Genomic DNA, 15,775 nt, shown 5'->3' with positions numbered 1-15,775 from the left:
CAGAAAGAAAAAGCAGGAGCCTTTCCTATTCTGTTTTCTGTTGATGTCGTCCAAGATTTGGTAATACTAATGACAAAATTATGCATTGTGTTCTGCTTGATTCTTTAGCAGATAAATGATATTTTCTATCAATAAAAATAATAGTTATCCTTAAAAAGGATATAAAGAGACTAGCATTGAGATAATCCAGAGGAAACAACCAGAGTGATTTTCAAATCAAGGAAACAGAAAAATAAGAAATTTAAGATTTCAATTAGAAAATACGCAACTTGCAACCATAATGGATGCGTGCCATTTCAATACCTTAAGCTATGCTTGTTTTGAACTAACCTTTTCATTGACAACTTCTCCAGTTTCGTTCACCTGTGCTTTTGTGTTCCCTTTAACAGGCTTACTCCACTCCACAAGAGGATCATGGAGAAAAGTCTTTAAGACACTAAATAAATGCATTAAAGAAAAAAAAAAGAAAGATAAAATACGCATTTTCTCTAATTGATTTTGACCAACACATACTTTTCAAAACAAGACTTTCTGTACCTACAAAACCAAAATATTGCTCTTTACCTTTTAACTTTCATATTCTGAAATGAGGGGGAAAAAGCTTTAACACAAAAAACAAGCATCTTTTTCCTTTTCATCTCTCTCCATGTCACTGCTATTAGTAATTTCATAAAGACTAATGCTTTAAGTGACTTTGAAACAAAACAGTTTGTTATTATGTATTTTATCAAATGATCTGTATTATTCTACACCAAGTTCTGTAACTAAAATACTAGATCGGCAAGATATTCCTAAGACAATTAAAAAAATGCTTTTATTATCTAGTCTTTGTAGATCTTTAACTACTCTTCCATTTGAACTTTTTATTTAAAGATGTAGGTCTTAGATCTTTTCTTCCCCCTTAAGACTTAAAAATCTGAGGGTGAGCAATTTATTCATTGTTTTTGCCTTAAAACAAAGCTATTTGTTATACAGTAATATATTAAGACCTGCATCATAAACCTTCAACTTGTCATTTTATGCAATTATTTGAATAATTCAAGCGTTCCTATGCAGTTTTGTTTTCTTGTGAAATTAATCAGACCAAAGCAATTCTGCTGTGGACATAAGTTCTTTCTGGAGTTCAGATCACCAGCTGAAGTTACTGTGGTTCACAGCCACTCATTAGTTGCAAATTAACTGCCTTTCCCAATGTTTCTGTGAAGATAACTGCACATTTACTTTTGATGAAATATTTCGTTAGCCACTATCACTTGCAACTGCTACTTATGTAGTCCTAAATGACTGCCTGAAATGAATTGGAAAGGACTGACCCTTTGTCAGCTGAAACATGGAAACAGTAAACCTTGTCAAAGAGATAATATGATCTTCACAGCTGATCAAAGCAGTTGTGACAATTCACTTGGGGACTTGCAAGTCCCATTTTTGCTGTTCCATCAGATATCAGAAAAGACCTGTGACCATATTCTAAAATTTATTCCCACTGTACACTGAAAAACATTGCATGATCTCTAAAGAATGAATGCAGAAAAGTGGTTTGAAATTATTATACAAGATGGGTACCTAAGCCAAATATTAGAACATTGATCACTGACTATCTCCTGGGACCTGAAAAATCCAGGATAAAAATGCATTTAACTCAGGAAGAAAACCAAGAAAACTACAAGATAAATGAAAAAAGGCAACTTCAGGAACGCGTACTAATTTTTAATATATAAGCATTATCTAGTTATAGTAGTAACAAAGCACTGAGTCTGAAGTTAGCGCTGAATATTTCTATTAGTTTATATTGAACCGTATGTTATGTTAAGACTGAGCTGCATGACAGCCATATGCTGCAACTAGCAGTTACTGTTTTAGATGTTTAGACTACAGAGAGCTTTTTCAGAGTTTATGGCAAAAACAGTTGCCGTACCTCATTAGAGGCTCCCTTTGATCACGCATAAGCCTCATTGTGACTTCACAAGCTCTTCGGAAGAGACCTTCTGTTCCCATTGGGCCCATTCCATGAACCATGTTATGAGTGAGACGAAAAGGAACAATCTCGGGAACTTCAAAAGTTTCTCCCTTTACATTGATAAAAAAAAAAAAAAAAAAAAAAAAGGTTTTGTCATCTGCATTTTAAAGAGTAGTAACATAAATTTGTGTTGTTCTAAGTTTTTTTTGTTGTTGTTTTTTGTTTTTTGTTTTTTTTCCCCCCTGTCATTGCCTGTGGCAGATTCCTAAGTGAGAAGACATGTTTGGTCAGATCACAGCCCTATCTGTTAAAAGCAAATTACCATGAATAAAGGATAACCATGTCCAAATAATTTCTTTCATGCATTAATACACTTATGTTCTAAATATATAATTATGTTAATACACATATGTTCTAAATACATAACACAAATCTGTAGTCTGAAGCAAAATGCTAATTTTTATAATTCACAGGTTTGCTTAAAGCTATTTCCTTTTATTTTTTTTTCCCCGCTTAATTAAGGGCTATGTAGGTCAACTTACTCTTACTGAAATGGAAGCAGGAGCAATTACCATCTCTACCTCAGTTATCTGTATTAAAAATGGCAAATGTGCCACACTAAAAGCATATTTTGCCAGAAATACTAAAACTCCATAACCCACTCAGGCCACAATTTTCTTCTTTATTTTTACAGAACCATAGGATTTTTTTGTGCTGAGTGTTAGAAACACAAAAACTTCACAGCAATAGAACTCTGCATGCAATAATTACAGCTTTGCTTAAAAAGTGGCAGTGGAGAAAGGAGAGTCATAAAATAAGAACACTAAAATTTGGGCTATTTCAGTGTATCCATAAGCTCATCTGATATCGGCATAATCAAAAAGCTGGCTTTCATTAGTGCAGTACACAAAACAATCACATATTCTTTACATGTCCCATACTTTTTGTTGGGTATAAATAAGAAGAAGTGAGAGACAGAACACAACACACATGTTAAAACAAAACAAGATATTAGGGTTTTATAACTTACATGCATGTAAAATAAAAGCCAAGTTCAGCAAGGGAGCATTTCTCACCTTATTGAAAAGACAATTGAAATCCACATGCACGCATTCACCAGTCAAGGAATCAAAGAGGATGTTTTCACCATGACGGTCTCCTAGACCAAGTATGTAACCTACCATTGACATGACTGCAACAGAACGACAATAGGCTGACCTACTATTGTACCTGTGGGAGTAAGAATCAAATATATAAGTCAAAATCACCTCCTTGTCTGTCTTTATTCAACGGTATTGTTGATTCAACAGTATGTTTATCTTTTTTCCAACAGTATGTTTAGTGAAATAGATAAAGTAGATAATCTTGAGCTAGCCCAATCGCGGTCACTCACCACGAAGTAGGATCAGGGAATGTCCTAAGAAACCATTCATGAAAGACAGGAGGATGCCGGGGCAGAAGGACTTCTTTGAACATTTTCAGCTTTTCAGACAACGGTGCTGACTTTGGAAGCATATGCTGACGTAGTTCCTTTCCAGTCATATAGATACCTGTAAGAGACTTCCTCAATTAGGCAAAATAAATCCCCAGACATAAAACCTAATACTTACTATTTCAATATGATATTTTAGATAAGATAAAAATCTCCATAACAATGAATTAAATGATTAAATGGAAAATAACCCATAGATCATACTGTTGTCAGGGTGCTGGAAAGTAAATAAAAAACCATCATGTTAACTGAAACAGCAGACCAAGTACATCAACCCCTTTCACAAACAGAACAGAAAGCAAAAACAACTGATCAAATCTCAAGTCCATAGCCTTCTCTATTATTCAGTGCTGCACTTTTTTTTTTTTTTTTCTTATAGAATGATGTGAATCATTTCAACAGCAGTACCAGCAGCATGGGAACGTATTAAGATGATTATGCTATCAGTTCTCTCATTAGCAAGTTGTTTACTGCAAGCAACAGTTCTCTTCCATTTAAGAGTGAAGGTATACCACACACAAGAATTATCCTACATTGCAGATAATTAAAGATACATGATTGAATCTTCCTAGAATTTAGTCTGCTTCCTTGCTGTTTGTATAATTTACTAATAAAGTTACAAATCCTTTAAAAATAAACAAAACACAACACCTAAGAATCACAGAATGGTTTAGGTTGGAAGGGACCTCTGGAGGTCATCCTGTCCAACCCTCATGCTCAAGCAGGGCCACCTACAGCAGGTTACCTGGGACCATGTCTAGGCTTTAACATCCTTCTCTTTCTCTGTTCTCCCATATCTCTCCCCCCCGGCACGTCTCTTTCTCTCTCTCTCTCTCTTTCTATTTTTACCTTTCTCCTTATAAAGCTTTATCAGGATATTTCTTAAGCCAGCAGTATTGTTCACCCATTCAATTATGCCACATTCATCATTTAATGGAATAACTGCATAGGTTCGAATATGGAGTTCTCGCCTACGTGACTCTGCATCTTTTCTTAAGCACTATTGACAAAAAGAAAGTAGACATCAGATTAACAGATAACATAGGATGAAAATGTATAAATAACAAATGATTCATATTTATTTTCTAATCACATGATTTAGAATTTAAAATTCTGAGCTTCACTATCTGCAGCAGATTAAATGCAAGTAAAATGCTCTTCTCTTTTCCATAGTAAATTAAGATGAGAATTTTAGGAATATTAGAAAATTTTGAACAGGAAATGAGAAACAACAGCAGGAAAGTCATTTACTGTAAACATATTTCCTGCATATTACTGCTGGAAGAAGCAATGATTTTAGTAAAATGTTTTATTGTTTTCCAAAGTCTGTAAAGAGTTACACATTATCAATTGGTATTGATTTCAGATGAAATAAAATATTTGGTGACAGTTTACATTTTCCTCCAGAATATTTAACTCAGGATTAGCTGCCAAGTTCCCTTTCCCCACCTCTCTTTTTTTCCTTCTTTATTATTAGACAGTTTAGCTTTATTTTAGTTTTATATTTTGGTCAGTAAATACAACATATCTGATTGTCTAACCTTATTAATAAGGGAATTGAATTCCATGAGCCGACAGTCTTTTCTTAGATCATCTTTAGGTTTACACATCATAATATAAGATTTCCCATCTGAACCTCTTAAGCTGATCTTTTTTGGCTTTTGAAGTGAAGCGAGAATTTCCACCTAAGGAAAGAAAAATGGTTTATTAACACCTGTATCAGATTACACAAGAATAAAACATCTACCATTAAATGACCAATTTAAGCAGTCACATTAATATCCTGTAGCACCATGGAAGTGCTAGTCTCAGGCCAAAACATGATCTAAGTACCAGGAGGCTACATCCTTTTCAGTTATTATGACAGAAGCAACTAATTTTCCATGAACATAATTACAAAGTTAGCCTCGATTTCTAGGGAACAAAGATTACCAACTGCAGCTACATTTATTTAACATGAAATTTAAATTAGGTGCCAATTAGAGGCTTACCGTATCATCAAAGCCTGCAATGTAGGCCCAGCATCCAGGAAAAGGATCATGGTTAGTATGTGAACCAGGAATTGAAGGAAGAGTTGGTATCATAACAGATTGCAAAGGAATGAGGATTTGACTAAATGTGTGCTCTTCTACTAATCTCTTAAGTGTTTTGAAATGAATATTCATGTTTAACGTTGAGCTGTTTCCATCAACCTTAAAAAAAAATTGTTGAAAAATTAAAAACAGGCACAGTCAGAATAGCGCTATTTTGCTATTATTGATCTTTATGAACTAATATTTTTTGATTATCAGAAAAATGAGAAACTACACATGTAATGGGTGTGGTCTAAACAAAATATATATGACCTTTATGGCACACCTTTTTCACTCTGAATGTAAATACATGATAATTAAATAGTTTATTTAATTTTACCTCTATTGTGAAGATTGTATGTTCATGACCAACCTATTTTTATAGTTAAGCTCTGTAAAAGTTACTTAACAGAATCACATGAACTATGTACATATTGATTACATTTTGATTGATTATTGATAAACATATCATTAAAGGGTAAAATAATTGTAAGCCCGCACAGTATGAAATGTATTCTTATGTACTTAAAACATGTTCATTTATAACTATTTTATACTTTTAAAATATTTCTATTAGGAAACAAGTGACTACAATTTAACAGAAACTACACTAGTGTGATGAACTGGTTATTGCAAGCTATTAGAAGAAACTTTTATGAAACACCTGTAAATAAACCTATTTACATGTATTAATTTATTTTTGTAAGTACCGGTTTGTTGCATAGTTCTAACAGTTTATCTGTAAGGCGTGTTGCATCTCCAATAAATTTTCCCAAGGATTCCTTCATGTTGATGGCTTTGTTTAGAATTTCCTTGCATCTATTGACACGCATAGGGTATGAGGACTGAAAAATAAGCAAAGTTAAAATTTATGAAACAATCAAGTGATTAAAGATTACTAAAAGGACAGAAATACCACTAATAACAATAATATTATTTACTCCACTCACTGCTTGTAATATTTAATACCTGTAGGACAAAGTTCTCCAACTGAAATCTCATGCTTAAACTTACAAGTGCTCAAATGTGCTCTGTGTATGCGTTTGTGCATGCATGGGTGTGCGTCCATGTTCCTTTCTAAAACCATTCTGTGCAGATCCACAGCATAAAGGCTAATATTCAAGAATATAGGAATGTATTCTGAAAATTATTTCAACAGCCTGAAAAATAGAACGCACCATGCCTTCTAAATTGCTTTGAAATGATCCTATTACCAGGCAGTTTTAGGAGTAAGCTATATATTTAGTTAATTTTAGTCAAGGTAGAGGATTGAATATTTGATTATAAAACTAGAAGTATTATTACAATTTTAAAACAACCAAACCTATTGTCTGTAACTACTTAATTTGTCAGCTTTTTTTTTTTTTTTTTTTTTTAAATCATTTAACTTTCCTTCCCAAATATATTGTACAATTCAGGATGTATGTTAGCATTCTTATTGATTCCATTTTTTTTCTGTAATTACATGAACTTCTGGCTACAATAAAACCTGCTTTGACAGCATGATACCCTGATCCATAGTGCTTTACTGCAGCAATTAAAACACTCAATTTGTTCTTATTAAGTAAAATAGGTTACATTCACATTTCTCTCTCATAAGAACAGTTTTACAAACTTAATAAAGGCATAGCTATACATATCAGGGTACCTTAGAGACAGCAGTCATCATCCACATTGCTTGCTGTGGGTAGGCTAAAAACACCTTAGCAACAATCACCATCAAAACAGCAAAGACTTCATCATGAGAGTGGCAGATTCGGGATATTAGTTGAGAAAAAGCTGTCAGAAACTGGTAAGGTGCCAAGTGATTTGTGTGCTCTGTAATCACCTTATTTATTTTTGCCAAATCATTTTTCATTTGAATACGCTCAGAACGACTCACTGAAAAAACACAAGACAACAACACTCTGTCACTTTTTTCACCTGAAACGTGAAGTCATTTACATCAAGCCTATGCAAACACATTTTGTTACTAATTTTCATTAGCCAAAAAAGCACAAAGGAAGAAGCAAAAAAAAGCCCTACTATAAAATTCTTTTTAACAGATTGTACAGTAACTTAAATATATATGCAATTTCACTAACCAGCATTACAGGAGGCATGACTGGAAATAAAATAAACAAGCACAGACAACAAGAATGTGGAAAAGACAATATAGCAAAAGCTCTCCATACATCTTTAAAATAAAACAAAACCACACCTCAAAAGAATACAAGATGTTAAAGTAAGGGCATAAAACCTATTTTTTTTTTTTATATTTCTCTTTGAAATATTTGTAAACAAGTCTGTGTAGAGAAGAATATTTTAAACAACAGAAGCAAGACTTGGGCATAACAAAAGCAAGCATGTACTTGCTCATCAGTAACTACTGTTAAAAATATTCCATTTTGAAACTGCAGTAAAAAGATTTATACCCAATTAAATACCACACAGAATAACTGATACTTCAGGTTGGGATATCACCACAGATTTTACTTGTTGTCCTGTGAGCAAATAGTTACAGTTGGTATTATAGACATTTACTATTCCTCTGAAGTGATGCCATGGCATGCTGTTGAATGACAACAAAAAACAACAATACAAAAGAAAGACACCAAACAAGAAAAACACTCCATAAAACACTCCATGTATTTCCCCAAGAAAAAAAAAAAAAAAAAAAAAAAAAAAAAGATTCCCGTATTTTTTAGTGGAGAGAAAATGAAGAAAGCCTTTAAAAGGAATGAGAACACCTGCTCTCATCTCCACCCTTGCACCTGAGGATCAAGCATGAATATCATCAGAGAAAAATGCATCTGATGTGACTGCAACCACATTCAGCTGACCTACGTGCTATGTGTACAGAACCAGGGTGATATCAAAGAGCCACACTTGTCTGTCTGCTTCACTGCAGACCTGCAGGAAATGTTTGCAATTTTCATTTGGTCAAAAATTTGCAAACAAAATACATCCATGGTAGTAGTTTCACATATCTGGACATTACTTACAGAAATCTTTTCTTCCCCATTTTAACTTGGGTAAAATGCCTTCAACAATTGGAACCAAGGCAAATTGGGGAAAAAAGCCCCAAAGCCTTTACTGTAGCAAGTGAATACAAAAACACTACACATTGCTCATAAGAAGGCAGCTTAGAAATGGTGACTGGTTTCAATACAAAGACTTCCTCTAAATCTGTTTATTGACTTAAGTATTCTGAGGAATAATTCTTTCTCATTACATAACCAAAAAAAAGTTTTGAGCATTTTAAACTAATTAATACTGTCCTGTGCATTAACATTCCATAATTTCAAAAAGAAAACCACAACTGTTTCATGTTTCTACATAACCCAGACAGTAAGTCTAAACAAAACTGTAAAAATACTTCACTGCTCTTTCAATCATCTATGCAAAAGCAAAACAGATGGAATATGCACGGGAAAAAAGTGTTCTACCTTTATCACATTCATACGCTTTTGCTCCAAAGTCCAGCCATAAAGAAAGCATTCTTGGCATTGACTGATAGATGAATTGGTTTCCATATTGTAGAGACCTATAATTACATGTTGAAATCACAGCATGTTAGTGATATATATTAGAAGCATTAGAAACTTACTTTAAAGTTATATCCTTACTTGTTTCACATGCCATTCTGTACTAGAAATTTATGTTCAGTGTTTTAACGCATCTGCAACAACTAAAAGCTTACTAATAGCTAGGGTTCTGTTTTACATTAATCAAAATTGCAGATGAATAGTTAGCTTACTGTCTTACATACTAAGGACAACAATTACTTTTACAGAAGGAAGAAGTAAAATCAATTAGTTATTAAGTGTGCATTACTTTGTTCCACTATACTGCATAAAAAATTGAGTCAGTCTGAATTGCTGAAAGAAAGTATTCCCATAAAACGCCGTTTTGTCATAACAGTGATTTTCCTGTATTAACCACACAAAGTTCCCGTGGATTCTAACCTTCCAAAATGATGAACTATGTATCTAATCAGATCTCCCTGTTTTTCCATCTTGTTATCAGTTACCATTGGCATTAATTTATCATAGTATTTAGCAAGATAAAAATGTCCATCTTCCCATTCTGGCAAGAAATTTGTAACATCCTGTAACAGAAATATATAATTACTTTGTCAGAGGACTGTAAGATTGGAAAAAAAACCTCAATAAACAAAGAATCTTGTATTAGCTATGTTGTGCAACATATGTACAGAAAAGTATTAATTGTAACTCCAAAATTATAATTTTGCCCCAAGATAAAGTCTTGTGTAAACTGGAAGTCTGCTCTTAAAGTTTCTTCTAGGCTTGGAGACAGAAATAGAATTTAAGACAGAATGATATAGGATTCCTCAACTAAGATTATAGCTTCATTAAAAATATTATAATCAAGTTCCTGGTCATCTAAATACTGTGTTTCCTTAAGTTTTTGGAAAAGTGAAGCAGCGAAATTGTACAGCATATATTAGAAAAGAAATAACTTTGCAAATGACACATCCAATATGTAACACTGGTTTGCTTCCAAATCCAGTATTTAGACAGTAGAAAATGCTAAGCATTAGTGTTTTTATATAGTTCAATGAAATTGCATCAGTTTTCATTATTCCAACATTCATTTGATTTGATACAGCTGTTAGACTTCTCTCTAAATAACCGTTACAGTAGTATTTTAATTAGTAAGGTAACAGGAAATAGCAATAGTATCAAATGTCAAAAATTGAATGGGAGACATTAAATTTAAAGAAGACTATCAACATAGATCTACTATTGCTGTATTCTTTAAATGTACCAATTGCCTCCTTCCTAGTTCTTAAGAGGTTTGAAACATATTTGAAGCAGAGTTGTAACTCATTACCAGAGAGAAGTAACACTGAAGATTTTAACACTGTCTTTTTAGAGTACCCCGCATTTAGTGAGGAATGCTGATTTGTATATCAGAAGAAAAAAATCCATACACCCCTGGTTGTTTTTTTTTGGACTTCAGCTGTCATATTAGGTATCCTTAGCTCCCATACTTGGGAATTGTAGATTTCCCTGAATTTATGTGTTATTTTAAAATTAACTTAGATAGTTAAATCTTTACAAGAAGAATCACATTGATACACCATTCAATCCCAGCGATGCTATGCTTGGTTGACATTATCAGGAGCACAATGCTGTTTTTCTTAAGAGATCTATTTTTAAAAACTACTGTCTTGTTAGTACCAGCATACTGGATTACCTTATACTTTTTCATAACTGCATTGCTTTCAAAGTTAGCAGTTTCTTCCATAAATCTGCCCACTAGCAGCATTGCCCGACCATGGATGAGCTGATTTTTGGTATTACATGGTGCTTTGTTCTCAGAGAAACACAACTCAACCCCCTTCTGGAGAACAATAAGTGCTTGGTGAACGTCAGCCTAATGGAAAGATGAAAATGTTTTATATAGTTTAAATAAATGTAAAACAGCTTACAGTTGTTACAAAGGTAAAGTTATGTTCCTGAGTGTTCTAGACCATTCTGTCTGTGGTCATGAGATGTTGTTGTTTTCAGATGCTTCTTATATTCCCTTATCTCAGCATAATTGTCACATTAGACCTAGCTCAATAATTATACTGACTGCTTCCTAGTTCTAACTAGTTAAAAGGAAACAAATTAAAGAAAGTTCTACTACTACAACTAAATTACTCTAGGCTGCTTCAATAGAAGCAGGTAATCCACCACCTTCGTACCTATTGCGAGAAAAGTCAGTGGATATAGAAAAGGCCTGATCAGCAGTTGGATGCAAAAACTTACTGTTTCTCAACTGCAATCAGAATGTATTGACAATCCCAGCTGATGTATTTTGTGTGACGCAATGATTACGTGCCTTTTTTTTCCCCCTTGAAGACTAAGGATTGTTTTCTTGCATGTAAGAAAGTAAATTCAATTTTGATTTTGTTTACCTTGGACCACAGCCACTTTGCTCTTTCTATATAAAGTTCCGAGAGTGTAGATTCCCCAGCGTTCAGGAGAGCGTTATATGCAGTCTGGTGATGACCAGCTTTTCTTGCAACTCTAGCACTCTGGAGCCAACACTGACCAACAAGCTCACTGTAATCCTGGCTGCAGAAAGTTTTGCACAAAACAATTTCAGTCACATCTTAAAAATATCACAACATTCTGAAACCCACAGAATTTCTCAATAAGCCATGCACAGCACAGCAATTGTTTAAAATTGTTTTTAACACATTTTGCTTTTTTTTTGTTTAAATGAAATACTCTATCCTGTTTTTTCCTTATCTTTCCTATGCACAACACTTCTTCCTTACATTTTGAATGTAAACAATATTGCAGAGGTCTGCTTTTGTCTATAACAAATTCCCACAAGTTTTATCTTCTCTGTTCTGACATGTATGAAAAGCCACAGTGTGACTGAGAATACAACATGGAAAGACAAGAAATAGTCATGTTCTCACCTTTTACTGAGACTAAGCAAAGCCCTTCTCAGTGCTAAAATAGGTTCTTTTGCTCTGTATGAGTTCTGTGTCATTTCAATACGAGCACACCAATTCAGGGAGTCTCTACTGTGGTTGCCATCTGGTTGCTGAAACATTGGTCCAATACTATGTTCCAACTCACACAGCATGTGCAACCTATTATAGAAGAATAAAAACAAAAACTGTTGAAAATTGCTTGCTGTTTCATATGTGTTTGCACACACATGCAACTTTCAGACAGCTTTTTGCTATTTTCTTTCTAAAAGCTATCCATATAAAAATAACTTCAAATAGGAAGACTTCTTTTAAAAGCAAAAATGCACCAAAAATCAAATACACAAAAACAAGGAGTTGTTAACTGACTAATTATTTTCTCACTATTCCCCACCAAGCTACTGAACACAAGATGATAAAGGTTACCTGGAGAGGAAGTCAATTGTTACAAAGACAGTATTTCTATCCATTATTTTTAGCAAAAAAATTCTTGGAGAAGTCTGATATTTTCTATGAATACCATTTTGGATGCAATGTACTGATACCTAAACACCTCGTTTACAATAAAGTTTCTCCACTTATCAAATATACTGTTATTAGCTGTAAAGCTGAGAGCTTGTAAACTTCTCATCAGCAGTCTAAATATGGTGTGCACATATGACTGAGAAACAGTGACTGTGTGAAAGTTTCTAAATAGCAAAGATCAATGGCTAAATCAAACAAGTGCGAGAAAGACATATATTAACAAGGTCTTGCCATAAAGGTGCATTTACAGTGTAGAGGACCTATTATTTTAATAAAAATATAATAAATATTTTAATAAAAAAGGCTACTTCAAAACTGATTAAAAAAGAAAAAAACACTTAAAAGGGGTGGGCTTTCAGTTCTTACTGTTCTTTGCTGACAGAAGAAGAGAACGCTTTTTCAGGCCACTGTACTTATCAAAACCCAATAGTCTTATGTTAACGGATTTAAGTTACTGGAGCTACTGGCCTGTATATACTACTTTAGGCATGCAATTGAATCGTTGATTTCTTATTACTTGATGGTTACATAAAATTGATTGTTCATTTTTTAAAGACTATAGCCAAAAGACTTTGTGAATACTTTTTCCAGGGACAAAAAAAAGAATAAATACCCAATTAATCAAATGTTTCCATGTCGCTGAGTATGCAAAAGAATGACAGTAAGTATGTATCAGTATTATTTACCATGGAAACTGAAAATTCTTGCTGTACACTTATGTCATTTTGAAAATAGTGATAAATGGAAATCAGAAACCTGATAATGTGTTCATATCCTCGCTGATAGGATCCTCTTTCAAAGCTTGCTGCTGAAAGGGGCACAATCTGTTCTGCTCGAACAACCTTGAGTGTTTCGTAAAAAGCTGCTTTGTTTTTCTTCTTGGCTGATAATAGTAAATGTCCCAATCTGACACTCCAAGTTGTGGACTTCACATCTTTGGGAGAGGAAAGAAAAAAAAAAAAAAAAAAAGGCCTCTCAAAGCTCTTTCTTTGGCAGTTTAATCTGAACATACTAATTTGTATTAACATGCTACTGGAAATTCCTCAGCATGAGTTTTTCTCGGAACTAATTAAATGAATTTCCACCTCACAAACTAAAACAGCTCCCTAAAAAATTTGGTGTCATACTCACTATAGGTTTCTACTCATGGACTATACAGCTCACAGTCAAATACATTCACAAAATCTAGAAGACTGTCAGGAACAAAGCTCCCCCATTAAAACTCACAAATATAAAATTGCAATCACTGCCCCTTGATTGAAGATTAGACTAAAACATACACTTTTTCAGGAATGCAAAGGAGTGTTCTTATTTTGATAAAACTTACCTGAAGCTAAATAATTTTCCAGTAAATCCCACCGTGACAGTTTCCAGGCTGCTTCAACTCTGTATGTGTTCAATTCAGAAATCCACTCAGACCTATTAGAAGAAAACAAAAGAAATAAAACTGTGCTGAACTTGCTTATATTTTTTCCCTCCAATATGTTACTTCCACGTTTTATTAACAAATATTTTTTTACATGAAATTCTGTTTTGTTTGAAAATAAGTAAGGTAAACTTACTTTTAACAAAATACAATAAAACCAAAGGATATGCATTGGTGAAAAAATAACTATACAACTTCAACCCCCTAAATTCAATTTCCACATAGTGTCTTTACCTTCTATGGCACATTTTAAAAATTACCTTCCAATCCATTTCTCCTACTAGACTATGGAATAGCTACAGAACAAGCAACACATACAATGATGGTGAATAAAGGATTCTGTTCTTTAAAGTACATCTCAACACTGCACACAGCACAGATAAAAGGACTGATGCCTCGGATGCCTTGAAATAATAAACTTCTAGATGAAGTACATGAAGTTTTCTAGCTTTACACTACTAGCTGGATATGCTTGATAATGCACAAGAAGTGACTACTGATACATATGTATAACACAAGGACTTTATACTACTCTGATAAACATATTATTAAATGCTTATCATACCTGTTCACAAGTACTCCGTTCACCTGAGTAATGACAGTAGATAACTGACCAAGGCCTAACATGGACTTCACTACACCATGGTAATGAATAATCTGGAAATAGGAAGAAAGAAAACAAACAAACAACAACAAAAAAAAACACAACACAAACAACTTGGACATAAGCATCCATCAACTATTATCCCAAGACAGCAAATTACAGTATGGACCCAACCACAGATTTGTTTCAGTTGTTAAGACACTTCCAATAGCAATACATTATTCAGCAAATGTCATTGAAAATTCTTATGTTCATATTTTACTTAATTATTTTAGATATTCTAAAGAGGTATTTTTGTATTTGTTTGTATTATTTAATTATATGATAACTAATAGATTAAATATATATTTACCTGATCAGGTTCCAGCTGGATAGCCCTATCATAACAGGCTGTAGCATCCCTTAACAAGCCAATACTTTCATGTTCAAGGATTTGTTCTTTGAGAGATGGTTCTGCTTTCCGAATTGCACTCACCCCAGCTACTCCATCTGGCTCATGCATAGCAGCATACAATTTCTTTGTTCAAAAAGAGAGTTTAAAATGGACATTGAAAACAACTTTGTTACAGCAAGAAAATACTTTACATATAATATGTTCAGAATCACACGTATTGTGAAAATACAGAGCAAATTACTCTGTAGGAATTTTTGACTTTAAGATTTCATCATAAACATCAGTTTTGATAGGCTACTTCCGAAGTTGAGCCCTTCTTTTGTTTAGTATACTGCAATAGTCATCATCTTATACTATAATAACAATACACATCATACCATCTCAAAGAATAATCTGACAGAGCTTTATTCATCTATATTTAATGTCATTTTAAAATAAATGAAACAAAAACCAAAAGAACTGCAGAACCTGAAGAAATCCAAGATGCTCCTGAATATTTTGTTTTTTCTCTATGATGAATGATTCAAAGTGCATCACAGCCCTTGTGTAAGCCTTAGAGCGAAATGAAGCCACAGCTAACGTATCTTGAGGTATAAGGTCTAAAAAGCGTGTCACATTTTGATATTCTCCGCAGTCCTCACTTGATGCTATGGAATAAAACCAATTTTAAAAGTCCATCATTGAGGTTTCATTTGTAAGAAATACCCCTATGCATTAGAATTCAAGTAATTCACAATTTAATGAGAAAAAATAATTAGCCTAATATCATATTTTTCACTTCTGTCAACAGTAAATCATTAATATTGCTGAACTTCCTACATATTGCAAGACACCATCAAATAAATTAAAATGAGCTTTTAGAGATCTAC

At 33.5% G+C, this 15,775-nt stretch overlaps 1 protein-coding gene across 1 annotated transcript in view; it reads right to left on the bottom strand.

Moving 5' to 3' along the window:
- ATR (ATR checkpoint kinase) overlaps positions 1-15,775 on the bottom strand; it is a 40,368-nt gene that overhangs the window by 1,736 nt on the left and 22,857 nt on the right. The window contains exons 28-46 of the mRNA XM_084291889.1: positions 15,375-15,553; positions 14,865-15,029; positions 14,474-14,565; positions 13,810-13,901; positions 13,239-13,416; positions 11,943-12,119; positions 11,430-11,589; positions 10,724-10,903; positions 9,469-9,611; positions 8,950-9,047; positions 7,170-7,402; positions 6,232-6,366; positions 5,441-5,641; positions 4,991-5,134; positions 4,299-4,449; positions 3,351-3,507; positions 3,034-3,187; positions 1,916-2,067; positions 331-436 (exon numbers count right to left, since the gene is read on the bottom strand). Of these exons, the coding sequence (XP_084148015.1) occupies positions 331-436; positions 1,916-2,067; positions 3,034-3,187; positions 3,351-3,507; positions 4,299-4,449; positions 4,991-5,134; positions 5,441-5,641; positions 6,232-6,366; positions 7,170-7,402; positions 8,950-9,047; positions 9,469-9,611; positions 10,724-10,903; positions 11,430-11,589; positions 11,943-12,119; positions 13,239-13,416; positions 13,810-13,901; positions 14,474-14,565; positions 14,865-15,029; positions 15,375-15,553 (2,897 nt within the window). The remainder of the gene's footprint in view (positions 1-330; positions 437-1,915; positions 2,068-3,033; positions 3,188-3,350; positions 3,508-4,298; positions 4,450-4,990; positions 5,135-5,440; positions 5,642-6,231; positions 6,367-7,169; positions 7,403-8,949; positions 9,048-9,468; positions 9,612-10,723; positions 10,904-11,429; positions 11,590-11,942; positions 12,120-13,238; positions 13,417-13,809; positions 13,902-14,473; positions 14,566-14,864; positions 15,030-15,374; positions 15,554-15,775) is intronic.

Source organism: Netta rufina (assembly GCF_964035555.1).
Source record: "Netta rufina genome assembly, chromosome: 9".
Lineage (NCBI taxonomy): Eukaryota > Metazoa > Chordata > Aves > Anseriformes > Anatidae > Netta > Netta rufina.
This window is presented reverse-complemented; position numbering and strand designations above follow the sequence as displayed.